At 39.4% G+C, this 19,444-nt stretch overlaps 1 protein-coding gene across 7 annotated transcripts in view; it reads left to right on the top strand.

Moving 5' to 3' along the window:
* EIF4ENIF1 (eukaryotic translation initiation factor 4E nuclear import factor 1) overlaps positions 1 to 19,444 on the top strand; it is a 42,595-nt gene that overhangs the window by 7,992 nt on the left and 15,159 nt on the right. For all 7 annotated transcript variants that reach the window (XM_082416980.1, XM_082416982.1, XM_082416979.1 and 4 more), the window contains 5 exons: positions 6,404 to 6,477; positions 8,295 to 8,422; positions 11,186 to 11,472; positions 11,728 to 11,926; positions 15,482 to 15,657. In XM_082416980.1, the coding sequence (XP_082273106.1) occupies positions 6,404 to 6,477; positions 8,295 to 8,422; positions 11,186 to 11,472; positions 11,728 to 11,926; positions 15,482 to 15,657 (864 nt within the window). The remainder of the gene's footprint in view (positions 1 to 6,403; positions 6,478 to 8,294; positions 8,423 to 11,185; positions 11,473 to 11,727; positions 11,927 to 15,481; positions 15,658 to 19,444) is intronic.

Genomic DNA, 19,444 nt, shown 5'->3' with positions numbered 1-19,444 from the left:
TCAGCTCTGCAGGATCCAGTTTGCATCCTGACCTGCCTGTAAGAACTGTTCTAAATGGTGCCACTTTGGCAACAAACCTCATGAATGGGGGATGGTGGAAGGTATCTCATGCACCCCCTGTGTCATTCGTTCACCATTGCCCTGGCTGTCATCTATGAATGCCATTACCCCATTGTGATCTATTTTTAAAAGCTTTCTGAGCCTTTCAGAAAAGTCATGTGACTCATGGATTGAAATATCAGGTCGGTCAGCAACCATCTGAGAGCCTGATGGGCCAAGCCCAATGTTAGTGGGTGTGTGGAGGGTGGGGTCTGGAAGAGGAGGTCAAAGGGGTACCCAACCCAAGCACTGCTTCAGGGACATCTGCCTTCTTTAGGAAGAGCCAGGCACACATAGGTGAGATACTGGGGCACTTCTAGGGTGCTCAGACCACTAACAGTAAAATAAAAATATCCACGGTAATCATAAAAAATTGGGCTTTTTACTCTGAATTGAATTCAGCTCATGGAGGTAAAGAACATTTCCCCTTTCATCTCCTTATATAAGTGACTTGTGTGAAATTCTATAACGTCAGATTGTCATCAGAATGCATAGCTGCTTCTGCAGGGGATTTCTGCAGAAAGAAACTGTATAAGGATTTAACCACTGTTGCTTTGGGCTTATACTCACATCATTTGCTTTCTGTTTTAATTCTGATCACTGAAAGTGGGTGTCCATATTAGTAATTCCCAAATAGACTGTTTGGGAAGGCTTGACACATTTTCTTTAAGGAAGGCTGCTAAAACTAAGAAAATGTGTTTATACTTCCTTTGGTGTGGGACTCTTAGCCAATTAGCAGCTTGTTCTTGCCTGGTCAGGTTTTAGTAACCTATGCAAAAATTAAGGTCTCTGTTGATAACTCTTCTCTTGTCCAGATGATAATTTTAGCAAACTTGTTCACGATGTAAGTTTCTGTGGATTGTCAGGACTCTACAAAAGGGTAATCTCACATTCCCTCCTGAAATACTCATAGGGAAGGAGCACTCCCAGTTCAAAATGGACACTTTGAAGTATTTTGCCTTTAGCCAAACTTGAAGGTTTTCTTTGAAAATATCCCAAAGGGATTCCTTTCCAGGAATAGTTGCTGTTAGGGACTCTTGAGATGGCAAGTTCAAGAAGACTTCTTTTGAGAGATTGGAGAGCAGTGGGGCCAGGGACCACAGTCATCTGCCTGTGCTAGCCACTAAGCATGGCACACAGGAAGTGTTCTGTGGACAGTTATGAAAGAGCAAACTTTGTGTTGACTTAGCTTATGGTTTCTCTCCTCCCCACTTAACTGGGGGATCCTCTCAGGCTGGGATACCATCTTAAGCAACTTAAGACATTGCTGAAGGTAACAGGTTTAGTTCTCTAAACCCAATGAGGAGGATCTCATTTTTCCCTAAATGTTGGGGTGGACCTTGGGCCACATTTTGAGAAACGTGATTGGTTTAAGGCACTACTTTTTAACCTCTGTGGGATCCATTGGAGGTCTTTGGATAACCATTGGAGATGAACACTCATTGCAGAAATTGCACAAATGCGTTTTGTGTATGGTTTCCTTGATGCCATGAAACTGGTTTAAGAAGCCCTGCTCTCAAGAACAGTACCTGTAGTTTGACCTAGATGTTTAAAGTTATTCCTAGGAGCTATTCAATCCAAGAATTGTTTTGTTTCCCCAGTTCTCAGCCTACTAATAAAGAAAATTGCTCTTCATCCTCTGTAGACAAGTGGGCTGTGTTTTGGACATTGCATTTGGTCAGAGGCATACCGTGGCACAGTCGGTGCTGCTGGCATGGTTGATGCCTGTGTGCAACTTGCCCACTGCTCCACTTTGTGCTCTTACAGGCCTGCCAAGTTTGTACATTGAGCATTCACAACTAGAATATGCCAAGCGTATAAAGTCAACAAATAAAACTGGAATAATATGGGAGGGAAAATTAAAACATTTTTACCAACCTGAGCTACTCTTTTGTATCCAAGAGTAGTTGGCATTTATAAATCTGTTATTAGAGCAGTAAGTCTGTAACAAGAGAAATTAAACAAAACATTAACCTCTGGTAACTAAACCTCTTAGTTTAATTTACTTAAAATTTTTTTTTTTTGAGATAGAATTCACATACATAAAATTCACCCCTTTTAAAGTGTACCATTTAGTGGTTTTTAGTAAATTCACAAAGTTGTACAACCATCACTACTATCTAATCCAGAATATTTTCATCTTGGCAAACAAACTCTACCCATTAACAATCACCTTATTCCCTTCCCCCAGGCCCTGGCAACCATTAACCTACTTTCTGACTCAATGGATTTACCCATTTTGAACGTTGCATATAAAGGGAGTCATACAGTATGTGGCCTCTTGTGTCTGACTTCTTTCACTTAACATAGTGTTTTCAAGGTTCATGTTGTACCATGTATGAGTACTTTATTCTGTTTTGTTGCTAAATATTCCATTGTATAGGTTTATCACATTTTGTTTAACCATTTATCATTTGATGGACACATGGGTTGTTTAAACTTTTTGGCTGTTGTGAATAATGCTGTGAGCATTTGTGTACAAGGTTTTTGTGTGAACATAATTTTTCATTTTTCTTTGGTTTATACCTAGGAGTGGGATTGCTGGATCATGTGGTAACTGTGTTTAAGTTTTTGAGGAACTGCCACCATTTTCCACAGCAGCCGCACCATTTTCCATTCCCATCAGCAATGTTAGAAGGTTCCAGTTTCTCTACCTCCTTGTCAATACTTATTTTCCCTTTTTTTAAAAATAGCCGTCCTAGTAGACATTACATGGTATCTCGCTGTGGTTTTGACTTGCATTTGCCTGATGACTAATGATGTTGAACATCTTTCATGTGTTTGTTGGCCATTTGTGTATCTTTGGAGAAAAATCTATTGATCTTTTACCTGTTTTTTAAATTGGGTTATTGTCTTTTTGTTGTTGAGTTGTATGTGTTCTCTCTATATTCTAGACTCTTATCAGATACATGATTTGTAAATATTTTTTTCTGTCTTGTGGGTTGTCATTTCACTTTCTTTATAGTGTCATATGAAGCAAAAAAATTTCTAAATTTGAAGTCAGATTTATCTTTTTTCTTTGGTTGCTTAGGCTTTTGTTGTCGTAGCTAAATAACATTGCTTAATCCAAGGTCATGAAGATTTTATACCTATGTCTTCTTCTAAGAGTTTTATAGTCATAGTTCATATGTTTAAGTCTTTGATACATTTTGAGTTTCTTTTTGTATATGGTATGAGACAGGGGTAAACTTTATTTTTTTGAGCAGTTTTAGATTTACAGAAAAACTGGGAACATATCTTATGTTGCTATGGTACAGTTATTACAATTAACAATGTTGATACATTGTGATTAAAGTCCATACTTTATTCACATTTCCTTAGTTAATGTCCTTTTTTTGTTCCAGGATTCCATCCAGGAGACCATATTACATTTAGTTGTCATCTCTCCTTAGCCTCCTCATTTCCCTTTTTTGTAAGGCTTTTTTTTACCTTTGTTCAAATATTTTTTGATCCCCGCAAATAGAACATTTTGGTCCATCTACATGTTTTGCGGCTGTGTTAAAATTTTAATCTTTGCAAGTTGACTCCTAAATAAATAGATAAAATCATTAGCGTTTCAGCAAACAGCTGTAGTAATAATAGAGAACACCTATCAGTTGGGCTCCCTATTATCATCTGGAGTTAAAAGTTTCAAACAGAGCCTCATTGTTTAGAAACTTTTTGTATATTGAGAGTATACATATTTAAGTATGAAATATATTGCCATTGGTTTAATAGTATACTAGGGTTCTTAGTTTAATATTCAGATTTGAGGGTGGTGGAGCGAGGGGATATGTAATAATCTTTGGGTTGCTTCTAATAGCAGAAGATTGCTTTGCAGTGTTTTTTCCTGTAGTGTATAAGTATTTCCTATATTGCAAGGTCCTTCCTGTTTTTACTGGAAAATGTTTTAAGCCCTGCTGTTCTTAGGATTTCTGTATTGTTGCATCTGCAATCATCATAACTACTATTGGTCCATCTTACCCAGCCCTCACCACTAAATTTGTGTCACTCCTGCCCTTCTGACACTGTGTTCACCATGCAGATTTCACTGGACTCAGTCTCTACTGGCAATTTGCAGGTGGTATGTCAGTACTTTGACAGCTTTTTCAGAATTTTGAGTAGCCTTTAGACATTTTCTTATATTTGGAATTCTGTTTATCTCAGACTTCCAAATTTTTCTAGGTATTGCTACCCAATTAATAAGACATAATTCATAAATGAATCCTAAATAAATGTAAATAATTGATATTCTGGTTTTAAAACTAAAATGTCATCTTGTTCTAGGGCATTTTGCTATTTCTCACCTAATGGAGAAAACATTTAGGTGCCTCAGGTATATGAAGATACTGAGTAATTTCATGGCATGCTTATATGCTGTGATTCCTGTAAGCTGAGAGAGTAACTCTATCCCTCCATATTTACCCCAAGATATGGGAAGCAGTGATCAGAGAAGCAGCAAGCATTCTGTTGTGAGGCCTGTGACGGGGGTGTTGGAGAGGCCACAGCACAGTGGTATAGGCTTTTTTGCAAGGCAGTTGTAGCATTTTACTGGTACTGAGAGTTTGGGAATTGCTGTTTTTAACTTTACTATGAAAATGTTTATATAAAAAGGAGGCAATGGTTTTGTGTATATGCATGTGTATGAGCAGGTGTGTGTGTGTGCACACGTGTGCATATATAACCGCACATATTTCCTAGTTCTGCTGAGAGGGCCTAGAAGCAAATGAGGATACCCAGTTCCCAAATCTTGATTTATTATACTATTCCCCACTTAAAGGAACTTGGATTTCTCAAGAAATGGCTGACTCTGGGGTTAGGACAGGATGGGTACAACATAAGATAGAAAGTAAGAAAGTGCTTTTAAAAAATGATGGGGCATGTCTAAAGGATGCAGGAGCCAGCTTGAAGAAACTCTCAATTTGAGCACCAAAATAATTAAGGACATTAATGAATTATAGACCATTGGAAAAGCTGGGAATCTGTGAGCCCATGTCAGTAATAAATAGGTAAATAAAAGGGGGAGAAGGGAGGGTTTGTATTTACAGTGGAATGCCAAGTGCCTGACTGGTAATTATGGAAGGAGGCCTACAGTTGAAAAATCAAGATTGGTTTGGCTCAGAATCACCAGTAGATGCTAAATTTAGGGGGAAATTTTGATGAAGGCCAGTATATTTGGATGATTTTAAAGTGTCTGCCCCACAGATTGCATACTGATTGCAAGTGGGAATGTAGTAACTAAAGAGTAAAACTGGAGAATACCTTGACCAGGTGGTTTACATCAAGTTAACATCACTGATGAGGGGCAGATGGGTGACATAAGCATCCAGAGGTGATGCTCTGAGGTGGACATCTCTTAGGTTAGTATTCTGCTCCAGAGATGCTTAGCCTCAATCTAATCATGAAGAAACATTAGACAAACCTAAAATGAATAATGTTCTCTTTAAAAAAAAAGTAGGCTTTATTCTTTAGAAATGCTAATGTCATAAAAGACAAAAGAAGTTGTAGAAATGTTCCAGATTAGAGACCAAAGAGACATGACAACCAATATCTGGTTCTATACTGGATCCTGTGTTAGATTCTAATAAAAGGTAATACAAAGGACATTATTGGGTCATTTGACAAAATTGGAATCGAGGGATAAAGTGTTATTGATAACTGGTTGTATAAAACTGACAGCACTTCTCAACCAGGTTCTGCAGAAGTGAGCCCTTATGCCCTAAGGCATCCATTGTATGTAATAGATTCTCTTCTCTCCTGTGCATCTAAAATGATACTGGCCAAGTATAATCCTTGGGAGAATGGAAAAATAGTCATTCAAATTATTTTCTATAGGGCTTAATTCTGTCATGGAGCCACAAAAAAAAGGCTGTGAAAGAATATGCTCATTTTTAGGAAACAGGCACTGAAGTATTTAGGGGTAAAGGACCATGTACATTAAAAAAAAACCAAAAACTATCCCCTTGTAAGTTGGCATCTAATGCATTTTAAGACCAGTCAGAATAGCTGAAGGTTTTATGTAAGCCTGAAGCTACCATGCCTTGATCAGCGTTCAGTGTTGTGGGGTATATTATTGGACTGAAGTTTATGAGAGAGTGTATTTTAGCAATAAACTGATCACTTACGTTATTTGCCAGTTCTGCTTGAGCTTCTGGTGAGAACCTTGAGCTGACTCTGGTCCTTTCTGGAATAAGTCAGGGTGTAAATAAATAAGAACTGTATGAACTGCTTAAGGTAGACAGTCAGTTACTGATAACAAAAATAAGTTGAAAATATGTGGCCCAAGAAATATTGTTCAAAATCACCATATGATTTCTCTTTCTAGGAGGAGCTCTTGGATATTAAAGAACGCCCTCATTCCAAACAAAGGCCTTCGTGCCTCTCTGAGAAATACGACAGGTATCTGGGGGGGTCAACTTCTTGTTACACCAAACTTAATAAATGGAGTTGTATTGTTTGGCTGGAATTACGAGTGGGGAGATTTCAGGGGTAATGACATTGGGCTTCCACACAAATAAATTGCACGTAAGCTATGAACATGACTAAATAGCATCTCACTGCACTGTCTTCATCAGCTTTGTTATTAATTAGCTGAAATTCAGAGATTTAAGCTGCAAGGAACTCTAAGGACAACTGAACCAATTCTCTTTCAACTAACTGGTGATGAAACTAAAACTAGAAAATGACACATTGGTCAAAGGCACATTGTCAGAAAGCAGAATTAAGACTTGAACACAGGAGTCCTGACCAGAGTCTTTTCTCTCTACCAGTGGTTTTTTGCACTGTGCTTTGAGGGTCCTTCAAGGGCCTGCCTGGGGCAGGACGATCAGGAGGACTCTGGGCCTTTTATCAGTCCCCCACCCCTCACCCCCAAACAAGAGAACCATTCAACCATTCAGATTTTTGGGGGTGGTTTGTTTTGTTTTGTTTTTGCCGCACTGTACGGCATGCAGCATCTTAGTTCCCTGACCATGGATGGAACCCGAGCCCCCTGCAGTGGAAGCACAGAGTCTTAACCACTTGACTGCCAGGGAAGTCCCCACATTAGCCCTTTTGCATCTTGGGCTCTTTCATAAGGTAGAAAGCTTTGGTTTGAGAAGGCTATAGCTAAAAATGGTCTGAAAGTCTCTTAGAATAACCCTACATTGCACTTCTTATGGTTATCTTAAGACTTTAAGGTCACTTCTTAAATATCAAGGTAGATGGTTCATATTGGCCCACATTTTTTTCATATATATAGTGTTTAATTTTTTGGTAGAATAGCACACGCTTTTTTAAATTTTGTACATGGACAGTTCAGAAGGTTGCTGAATCTGGACTCCTCACCACTTTCCCCTGGTGAGGGTGATACTTGAATAATGGCGATTCTAATTAGTTAGGAGTTTTTGCTAAGTCTCAGATTAGCTGGGGGTTTTCTTTGTTTTTGTTTCGTTTTTTCTTCATTAAAGCTGTAAAGGTTTTTTATGCCTCAAATTCAATTTTCTTGTTACAGCTGTTTCTTCTTGGCATAAAATAGTTATCATGGGCACATATTCCCTTTGATTCTGAAGTGGAGACATTGTGCCTAATAATAATAATGAAAATAAGAGAGATGGAGGAAAGAGTTTCTCATCCTAGCAGAGCTAGAGTTAGGTACCAGATCGTTGGGCTCCAAAGCTTCTCCTCTGCACACTGCACCACCTGCCACCCCATCATTAGCGTGGGAGTAACAAAGTCAAACCCAGACTACAGACTTTAGGCTCTTAAAGAGCTGTCTGTCCTACTTGTGGGAAAAACTGAGACTGTACATAGAAATTCTGGAACATATACACTAAGCATTCCAGGAGCTGCTTCCAATAAGAGGATTAAGGGGCTTTCTCCTCCCTGTACTAATCTTCAGTAAACTGAGTAATCAATATTTATGGAGCATTTCTTTGTATAGGACAGGCATAGGTACTATAATCCATATGCACCCCAAGGTTTGTGGTCTGGATGTTTCATTTATGCACAAACCACTGCTTTTCAAGTGACTATTGCTATTATGCGAACAACAATGATGTATTGCTGAATTTATTAGTTTTTGTTCTCATTTTAAAAGAGAGAACCATTCTGATGGCAACCATGAAGTTTTATATTGAAAAGGGGTTTCCATAACCTGTCACCTGAAGTAGTAGAAATTAGACTACATGTGTTATTCGTGGTGTAAGTGCTAACTGTAGGTGCCCTTTGACTTGCAGTGATGGTGTCTGGGACCCTGAGAAGTGGCATGCCTCCCTCTACCCGGCTTCAGGACGGAGTTCGCCAATGGAAAGTCTGAAGAAAGAGTTAGATACAGATCGGCCTTCCCTGGTGCGCAGGATAGTAGGTGAGCACAGTCTCTGAGAAGTGGGGGCAGCGATTTTGTAGACAGTGCTCTTTGCTGCTGGCTTCATTCTTAGCTGTGAGAGTTTTATGCATTGGGAGAAAGTATCATTATCAGGAAACTGACTTAACAGTTCATTTCTTTTTTTTTTTTTTTTTGAATTTTATTTTATTTATTATTTTAAACAGTTCATTTCTGATTAGCTAGCAGAGTAAAATCATAGCCTTCCTATGTAGCAGTGGTGAGTAGACTGTATTAGGCTATGTGCTTTTGAATTAAAAGTACCAGGTCTTTCATTGAAGTGGATAACTGAGTTAGATGTGGGGACCCTAAAGCTGCGCTGGAGAGCTGGTTATGCCCAGTCTCAGGTGAGACTTTTCCTCAGGTATAAGTTAGTTCTGGCAATTCTTAATTCACAATAGAGTATGATCTGAATACTGGGTTTCGATGTGGTTTGCGACTGGAGTAAAGTTTGATCTTCCATACCTTTCCCCCTTTAAACTAGAAAAGTGAAATGGATAGCTGGCAATATAAAAGCTAGTCAAGGAACTTGTTGCAAGAGGGAACTCTTTTTGAGATGAGAGGAACATGCATAAAACCAACTTGGAACTGAGCAAAGAAGATGGGGTGATGACTGTAGCTTGAGCTGTAAGACCCTTCTACACAGATGAAAACTTAGAAGCAACCTAAATGTCCAGCAGTAGAAATGAAGTTGAGTAAACTTTGGTATATCCATATATAGGAGTGTTCAGCTGTAAAAACATGTTGGAGACATGTTCACCAAGTTATACAAAACTGTCTATTTTGTGTCTTATTTTTGGAAGAAAACAGACACTGCATGGAAATTCTGGAAAAGTGCATACCAAAACATTTTAGGAAATGTTTCTAGTGAGAGGATTAAAGGAGGTGTTCCTCACTTGGACTTATCTTTAGTTTTCTGATTTTCCTAGGAAGAATTTTTGTGTGTGGTGACATGTTTTTCTTACATCTTTATTGAGGTAAAATTGGCATTCAATAGACTGGTACATAAATGGCACATAAAGTGTACCATATGATGTTTTGACATGTGAATACAATGTGAAGCCATTACCACGATCAAAGTAATAAGCATTTCCATTACAGCTAAAAGTTCCCTAGCACCCCATGTGTCCCTTCTTACACTCCACCCCCGCCCTGCAGGCAAGCACTGGTCGGCTTTCTGTCACTATAGATTAGTTTACATTTCCTAGAACTTAATATAAATGGAATTATACAGTACGTATTCTTTGCGTAGCTTCTTCCACTCAAAATAGTTGTTTTAAGATTCATTCATGTTTTGGGGTATATAAAAGTTCGTTCCTTTTTATTGCCTAGTAGTATTCCATTGTGTGAATTTGTCATAGTTTATCGATTTATCTGTTGATAGACATTTGGGTTGTTTCAAGTTTCTGACTGTTAACCAAAACTACTCTGAACATTCATGTACAAGTCTCTCTATAGACATGCTTTCTTTTCTCGGCTGAATATCTTAAGAGTCGGATGGCTGGGTTCTATAGTAGATGTATCTTTAATGTTTTGAGAAACTGCCAAGCTGTTTTGCAAAGTGGTTATACCATTTTACATTTCCACCAGCAGTGTGTGAAAGTTCTACTTGCTTCACATCCTCGTCAGCACTTGGAACGGTCAGTCTTTTTGATTTTAGCCAGTCTAATAGGCATGTATCACATTATTGTTTGATTTACATTTCCCTAATGATTAATGTTGAGTATCTTTTCATATACTTATTTGCCATCCATATATCATCTTTGGTGAAGTGGCTCTTCAAACCAGTTGTCCTTTTTTTTTTTTAATGTATCGGATACAGGTCCTTTATGAGATATATTCTTTTTTTGGCCACGCCTTGTGGCTTGCAGTATCTTAGTTCCCCAACCAGGGTTCGAACCGGCGCCCTCGGCAGTGAGAGCTCAGAGCCCTAACCATGGGAATTCCCTCAGATATATTCTTTGAAATATGTTCTCCGAGTCTGTGGCTTGTTTTTGTATTCTCTGAACAGTAACTTTCAAAATGCAAAAGTTTTAGATATTGATCAAATCCAGTTTATCATTTTTTAAGATAGATTGTGCTCTTGGTGTCATGCCTAAGAAAACTGTGCTAACCCAGTGTCATAGATTTCCTCCATATTTTCTTCTAGAAGTTTTATAGCTTTAGGGGTTACATTTAGATCTATGATCCATTTTGAGTTAATTTTTGTATATGGTGGTAGGTATGAATTTAAGTCTTTTTTTTGCATGTGGATATTCAGCTGTTCAATACTTTAACTTTTTAAGTGGTTACTGTTTCAAATACTGACACCTACTGTAGTTTATTAATTGACAAAACATTTGCTAATAATTACATAGATAAGAATTTAGTCAAGGGACTTACCTGGCAGTCCAGTGGTTAACACTCCGTATTTCCACTGGAGGGGGCACGGGTTCGATCCCTGGTCGGGGAACTAAGATCCTGCATGCCGCACTGCGCAGCAAATTAAAAAAAAAAAAAAAAAGGGATTTAGTCAAAACAAAGGGATTATGGAGATTAATCATGGAAAATTATTGATTATAAAGTACATTTATTCCTCCGAAGAGATGAAGGTTTGCTCATCTTCGTTAAATATGTGAACTCTCTAGCTGTTTTAGTGGTGACTCTTTTCCAGTACCCCCATGGCCACCAGTCATGGACAGACCACCTAGAGAGGAAGAATACCCTTGCTGGTTTGCTTAACTTTTCTTTCCGGCATCTTTCCAGATCCTCGAGAGCGTGTGAAAGAAGATGACTTAGATGTTGTTCTCAGCCCACAGAGACGAAGCTTTGGAGGGGGCTGCCACGTGACAGCTGCTGTTAGCTCCCGGCGCTCAGGAAGCCCATTGGAGAAAGACAGTGATGGGCTCCGCCTGCTTGGTGGACGAAGGATTGGCAGTGGGAGGATAATCTCTGCTCGGACCTTTGAGAAGGATCACCGTCTTAGCGATAAGGACCTGCGAGACTTGAGAGACAGAGACCGAGAGAGGGACTACAAGGACAAGCGTTTCAGGGTTTGTCTTCTAGATCCTGTGGCACCTTGTGTGTTCACTTCGTTTATACCGGGTTACCTTGAAATGCTGGGTGAACATAGCCCATTGTTAAGCCAGAGGGAGGAACAGAGAGCTGGGGGTGGGGAGGGGCTTCAGGTCTGTAGCATAGCATCTTCATTGTACTACTGAGCGTTATTTAATTCATCAGTCCTTGATTGAGGTAGAAATGCCTTAACTAGAATCCTGTTTTTTATTTTGCATTATGTACTTTTCCAGAGGGAGTTTGTGGATAGTAAGCGTGTCTTTGAGCGTAGAAGAAATGATTCCTACACAGAAGAAGAACCAGAATGGTTCTCAGCTGGACCCACAAGTCAGTCTGAAACCATTGAGCTGACTGGCTTTGATGATAAGATACTGGAAGAAGACCATAAGGGGAGAAAAAGAACAAGGCGACGGACAGCCTCTGTGAAGGAAGGTCAGCAGAAACTTTCAGAGGAAAGCTCACTGTTCTGAAATGAGATGTGCTTATAATTGGCTTAATTGTACACTTAGGAATAGGCACCAGTGTTAAAAGTGGCAAGTTTTTAATGTTGAAGCCTGATTTTGAAACTTCTTCCTGTGAGTTCACTGTGTGTAGATTGTACTGTCTCCTCAATTTGTCCTGCCTGCAGTGCTAAACAGAAAAGTCTCCCATTACCCAGTAAGAGCACTGTGTACACGAAAGTGTTCCCCAGAGGTAAGAGCATGTGATAGAAATAATGAGGGGTCTCATTTATTAAGCATGTATGTACTGGACACGTGGTAAGCGTTTTGTCTATGTAATCCTACTTCTAACAACCCTGTGAGGCAGATATTATTGCGCCCATCTTACAGATGAGCAAATGGAGATGCAGGCGGCTTGTGTGACTTGTCTGTGGACACTGAAGAAGTGAGTAGGGAAATTGGGAGTTGAACAGGATGCTGTGCTTCAGAGCCCACCTCCTTCACCATGGTGTTAGGGTTCATAGTGTTGTCACTTGGCTTCTCCCAAACTCACTTTTCTCAGGTGTCCTCCTTGCTAAACCGAAGAAGCCAGAGCTAATGTGCGAGGGGTACCTGGTGAAGGGTGGGGGCCCACTAGTCGTGTTCAGAGCAGTGACCAGGCTGGTGGTCTTGGGAGGAAGCAGGGAAGAGGCAGGTGGGTAACTTGGGAGACTTTGCTGTTAAATTGCCTTTGAGAGATGCCTTTGTCTCATGCTCAGATTAAAGCAGCACCAGCAAGTGTGGTCTTTTCACCTCATGGTAAAGATCAGGCTTCTGATGAGAAAAAGCCCATCTTTTTCTTAACTGAGATGAAATCTGAATTTCAACCATTCTTGTATCAACACAGGAGGAGCCAAAAGTAGCAAAATATATCAGTAGTGTCACCTCCTCACCTTACAGATGCAAAGAGACAGGACTGGAAAGAGGTGACAACCAAGACCCTGTCCCGTGGGTTTAATGGCAGCACCTCAAGTATCAATAGAATCCAGAGGTCCGGGCTCTCTCACCCCATTGGTTAATTGCCCTAGCTACTGTGTTTAAGATAAACAGGTACTCTAGTTGCATCTTGGCTGCAAGAACGAAAGGACGGGGAGGGATGATGAGTGCCTTTGAGTCCATTTATGTCTGTGTTCCAGCTTTCCATTGAACTTGGTATGTAGAGTTCTCTGCAGGCATGTAATAGTGCTGGGAGTATAGCCATGGACAAGACAAATGTGTTCCTTGCCTGCATGATTTTAATACAAGTGTGTGTTGAGCACCTGCTCTACAGGGCCCAGTGCTAGGTATTGTACATATGGTGATGAATGAAACAATCTGAATATGTATTTCACTTATAAACAGATAAAACAATTATGTAGAAGGAGGAAATGGTTAAAACCCTCCACTGATAGAAAATTTTAATTTGTATTCTCTCTAATGAAAAGTATATGTTCATTCTGGACTTCCCTGGCAGTCCAGTGGTTAAGACTCCACGGGGCATGGGTTCTATCACTAGTCGGGGAACTAAGATCCTGTATGCCGTGCAGTGCAGCCAAAAAAAAAAAAAAAAAAAAAAGAAAGAAAAGAAAAGTATATGTTCATTCTGAAATGTGGTAACACTTGCCCTTAGTTATCTTTCCTGGGTCCCTGGCTTTTGAGACTATCATAATAAATGGCCAGTTGTGTTTGTCTGTCTGCTAATGCATGTTCCTACCCATTCTCAGTTGTCAGGCCCCGTTTGCTCTCAAGCTGGCATAAAATTACACATGGGGCACTTTTGCTGCTTGCATCTCTGTTAAGAGATGTTCTCATCTCAACACAAAATAAAAGAGAATAGGAGAAATACTAAAGTTTTTTTTGTAAGAGTATGAACTAAGTACAGACTCTGTCTTCTGGCTCTCATCCTAAAGTAGGTAGACAGGTTCTGGTGGGTTAAATGAGTTAGAGAGAAGCACTGCTCTAGTGGAAAAGGACACAAACTTGGCATTGATTAGGCTATTAAGTTGTTTACCTTTTCTAGGGCTCGGTTTCTTTGTCTGTAAAATGAGGAAAATACCTCCACCAAAGTAGTCATTTTAGTTAAATGTCAGTCTTTAAGGAACATCGTTTACCTCTGCTGGTTGGCAGTAAGTGTGTGCTGACCCACTGGAGAGGCTGCCCGTTGCCTTGTCCATGGCTCATAAACGTCCATCTCGCCAGTTGCCTTAGGCCCTCAGAAGGCCCAGGGTTCTGAGGCGGCAGGCACCTCTGTGGAGGGGCAGTGCTGCCTTACACACACAGCACAGCATAGAAGAGCACTGCTGGCCCACCTAGGGTTGAAATTTCTGCCACCTGCTAGTATTGAGACCTTGGGTAAGCAAGCCACTTAACCTTTCAGTTGTTGTCCCCTGCCTTGCTGTCTAGCTTTTTGAAGTGTTATTGGAATGAAAGCAGATGATAGCATTTAGCCTCTCTTGGTCTAGAATATCCTGGATGAATAATGAGACTGCAGTCCTGTTGGGGCCTTTTGAGAAGGGATGGGTCCAGGCTTTGGCACTTTTTTTTTCCTAGGAGGACTTCATGTCTGCTGTGATCTTGAAACTATAGGCAGCTTTTACATCGGTGCTTTTGCAGGAAGGGGCTTTAGGAGTTCTGTTCTTCAAATTAAAAAGTTGATTTTCCAGTATCTCAGTGCACTTATTTTAAAAGGAAAAAAAAGTCTGTTTGTATCTGAAGGATTTTTCCTTTTGCCCATCCTCTGGCTAAAACTAAGATGTTGGCTTCCTTAAATGGAAACTTGGTAGCTTCTCTTAGACCTTATCTTCCCATCCTAACAACCAGACATAACTCAGTTTTAAATGAACCAGGCACTGCAGAGTAAGACAAAGCTGATGAGAGCAGCTTTCCTGCCTCAGAAAGCTCGGTCTCACCAGACTGTTCCTATAATATAGTGTGATAAGTACTCTGAGAGATAACACAAACATTATAGAGAAGGCGGTGATTAATTTTTTGGTAGGGTAAAAATGGGTAGGCAGTGCAGACTTCCTAGTGGAGGTGACATTTGAGCTTTGCCTTGAAGGATGAACTACAATCAGTAGGCAAATGAAACTTGCCCTTGGACTAGGTTTCACATAAATACCTTAGGTTGCTGAACCCTGACTTAAAGTGGTGATGCAGATGCATGGGTGAGAGCAGAGCCAAATTAATTTCATTCCATTTTTAAGCAGCAAGAGAGGCTCAAAAATTGTCCTTTAAAATAAAAAATTAGAAAAAAATCCACTACATTATAGAAAACTTGAAGAATGGGCAGAGGAGGGATCATAATCCTTCCTAAATCATGTTGGTGTTCTGGCTTGTTATTAAGTCTTTTTTCCTCCTCTAGCTCCCATAGGAAGGGAACTGTTTTACTGTTGCAAGTGCTGCACTGGCACAAGAAGTCTGCTTTTAAAGTCATCTGTGGCTCTTCTGCATGTGTGATGATGCTGAGGCCACAAAATATGTCTGGAGCAGTTTACATGATCAGACTGTCTTTGTCCGGTTTTGCTTTCAGGCATGGTCGAGTGCAATGGAGGAGTGGCCGAAGAGGATGAGGTGGAGGTCATCCTTGAACAGGAGCCTGCTGCTGATCAGGAAGTGCCAAGGGATGCCGTCTTGCCCGAGCAATCCCCAGGAGAATTTGACTTTAATGAGTTCTTTAACCTTGATAAGGTGCCATGCTTGGCTTCGGTGAGTGTAGCAGCATGCTTATAAACATGGATGGAGCAACTGTAGGGTTAGATTTGACCTGAGTCTTTAAGATACCTCTTTTTAAAGTTTTGTTTTGCTAGATGATTGGGAGTTTTTTGGCTTTTATTCTTAAATATTATGTTAACTTTTGTTGGCTTCGTTTTGAGAGGCTAAGTGGAAATGACTAAGTGAGAATTCTATACCAGTTAACTCTTTTTCCAGGTTGTTAGCATTGGACTAAGAATTCTGCAGATGTTTAAGAACATTGTCTGCTTTTATTTTTAAGTAGTTAAGTGTTTGTTGTAGAGCCTTATTGTGGAGGTGGATTTTTATAACTGATGATCAGTATCATACTGATCTGCATTCCTTGGGTAAGGCTGGTTAGGTGGTACCTGTGTGATGTGATGGTTCCGAAAACCTTTCATGAAAAGGAGTGTGGGATACTATCACTGTTGCTGTTGAACTGTCGAGGTCTAATCTTTCTCGACTTTTAAAGTAGAAACAGTAAGACATCCCAAATCTTCACTTGGTACCTGCCCTTGCTCCTGTCCCCTTTGGCCATTTAGGGATTAGTAATGCCTCATCAAATTTTTGGAGAAAAGATGAAACTATGGCCTATGCCCCCAGAATTGAGATTTTTCTGTGGTTGCTGAAAGAGTGCATAGGACTGATGAAATAGAATTTTAAAAACCATTTGACCAAAAGCATCTGTACGTCCCAGATGTCCTTTACAGGACATGAAATACAGCAAGTAAGTTTGACCAGTCCTTTAGAACTAGTGGTTCTAACTTAACTTACTCTACTCCTTAACTGTAACTGCTTCTTGTTTGATCATTGCATGAGTGGATAAAGCTGGGCATGACAGAGAGGCATGCCTTTGTCATTTGCCTGCCCCCAAAAGCCTAAAAGATGGCCACCCGGAATAGTTGAGCAGACACTGCATAGCACTGATAGGTACAGGGCCACAGGTGAGTTCTAGGGCAGTACTTCTCAGATTCTCTATGGTGAAGGCCAGGTTTTATTTCCAATCCATTGAGGACCAGTATTTTAGTATAAAGTACAAATATCACAGCAATGCTCAGTTGCTATAAAAGTTGCTAAGCATTTACTCCAACTCCCAACTTACCTCATTGTGGACCAGCTTGGCCCAAGACCACACTTTTCTACAGCGCTGTTCAGGAATATGTGGAGTGCGGCTGCAGATCAACTGGCAGCTGCATGGTTTTGCTCCTTAAGTTCTAGCACAGTTTTAACTGTAAGTCCTCTAGCCAGATACGTCACTTACAGTGAGCTGGCCAGTAGTCCTTTGGCTCACTATGAGCAGAAGGGTTGCATCCAGATATGAGTTTAATTTACTTGATGTAAAACTGAGTGATCCTCTCAAATTCTTAGCTTTTGAGGGGACAGTAATTTTTTATTTTTATACCAGCTGTGTTTAGTGACTTTTTTTTTTTTGCATTCTCTTAGAAGACAGATGGAAATCTTATTGTAAAAAGTTTTCACAGCAAAAGGTCAAAATTTAGAGGCCTGTACTTGGCTCCAAATGTGAGTACCTGTGAAACTTACCTGTGTACCTAGGCAAAGGAAGAATTCAAAACTAAACTTTTAATAATAGGTAACATGCATACGGTGCTGATTGTTCTAGGCTTTATATCCAATAAGTCATTTAATCCCCACAAAACCCTTGTAAGTTAGATTACTACTGTTTCTGTTTTACAGATGAGGAAGGCAGGCACAGAGAGGTTTAAATAACTTGCCTAAAGTCACATAGCTAGTTAGTAGTGGAAACTGAATTCTAATTTTTGTAGTTTCAGTTAACAGTCTTTACTCCTAATTCCCCCCAACTATACTGCCTATAAAGCATAAAAGGGAGGAATAGGAACTCAGCACCATCTTATCCTTTGGCCCTCACCCTCAACCAAAACTTGGTTAATTCTGAGAAGGTACCTAGCTAGGAAATCTCTCCATGTTTTTCATGGAGGTACTGCTCATTAAGGTGTATATTCTATAATAGATTCACTTAAAAGCAAAGCTGGGATCAGTAAAAAGAGATGCTCTGGTTGTGCTGTATAACCAGCTGGACTCTATTATTATGCTCAGAAAATGACCAGTCAATTGGGAAAAATAAGAAGGGCTATATATAAGATTTGAATATCAACTGACAAATGATATAAAGTGTTTGAGGTATAGTACCTGGCACTTAGTAGGCCCCACAGATGTTGGGTATTAATTGGCATAAACAGAATTACACCCTATGCTTTTAAGCTATATTTACTGGCATTGCAATACATTAGAAGTTGACAGCCACGAAAATCTGTACAAAATGAAAATTTAGATCACATGTGCAAATAATTTCAGTTACGTAATTAAAAATAAGCTGATTTTAGATATGCAGCTCTTACTACAGTACCTGACACATAACAGGTACATAGAAGTATTTTGAATGAAGAAAAAGGAAATCAAAACAGAAATCCTAAACTATGTAGAGTGATGAACAGGAGCATGACATAGAAAAACCTTGGTGGAATAATCAAAAGTGTGCTAAGATGGAAGTGTGTAGCCTTAAATGCATTCATTAGAAATCCAAAGAAAAATCAAACTAGAGTGAAACAAATACAAAAATATGGAAATTTCCATAAAAGTGGAAAGTAATAAAAGAAAAGCATTGATCAGTAAAACTTAGTAATTGTCAAAGAGCAAAAATATTTCACAATATCTGTATCAGAATAATATGAATCCTAGGATATGACTAGTCTAAATGACCTTTGACGGACCAAACTAACAGTCATATAGGTTACCTTAAAAATGCTATTAAAAATGTAGTCTAGAAAGAGCAGCTGAAACATACCAGACTGCAGTTCACAGCCTCCTCTTCTTGACTAGCTTAGGCTGTGGGATGTAGCAGCAGTCAGCTGAGTACCAATGTGCATAAGGGGAGGGAGGGACTGGTATTAGAGTATCCCTGCTGGCTCTGTGGTAAAAAATGACTGAGTAGATAAACTCTTAAGATTCTTTTTGGGTTCAAAATGCTCTAGCTTCTTGAAATTGGCATTTCTAGTAAGTGGTGTGTAAAAGCGACTTTGTCTCTACTTATGTTTTAGCTATAATAAAACTTAGCTTCTCTAACAAACAAAGTTGGTCACTGATCAAAATATGGAAATGACTTTCTTAATTCTTAACACTTACTGTCAAATCTTTAGAAAATGTCCAGATACCTTATATTCACTTCCTTTACTTTTTCATGTTCCTCCTGTGTATCTTCTGGCTTTTTTCCTATACAATATGATCAGAGGAAATAAAAACAAAGTGCAAAGCTATTTTTACTATTTTTAAAATTTCAAACTCTTTTCAAAATTAAAATATTTTAAACAGCTCTAGCTTTTACTTTTAAAAATTCCTGTTTATCACCAAGGTGGTTGTGTTTTGGGTACAATTCCCAATTTTTCACAGTGAAACATCACTTTATAATGCTTCTCCTATAATTTAATGATTGCAAATTAGTGGACTTGAAAGTCAGCATTTGCTGGCACGGCCTGTTTGTTTACAATCATTTTGTATTCGTGTCTGCAGGGTTTGCCAGTACTTGTCAAAGCCAAATCCAGTAAAAAAATCGGTCTTTTCCCTAAAAAAAAGAAAAAAAAAGTCAGCATTATTTAAGGTATGAGAGTCTACAAGCGGAATGTGATTGAAACTGTTGAATAATACCTAAGAAAATAGAAGTACCACAAGTAATCAATGTCTCATTCTTGTGTTCAAGAGAATTATTTGTGGCTTAGATTGGGTATGT

This window comes from Balaenoptera physalus (assembly GCF_965194825.1).
Source record: "Balaenoptera physalus genome assembly, chromosome: 12".
In the NCBI taxonomy this organism is placed as follows: Eukaryota; Metazoa; Chordata; class Mammalia; order Artiodactyla; family Balaenopteridae; genus Balaenoptera; species Balaenoptera physalus.
The sequence above is the reverse complement of the archived record's forward strand: the minus strand, read 5'-3'. Positions and strand labels throughout refer to the sequence as shown.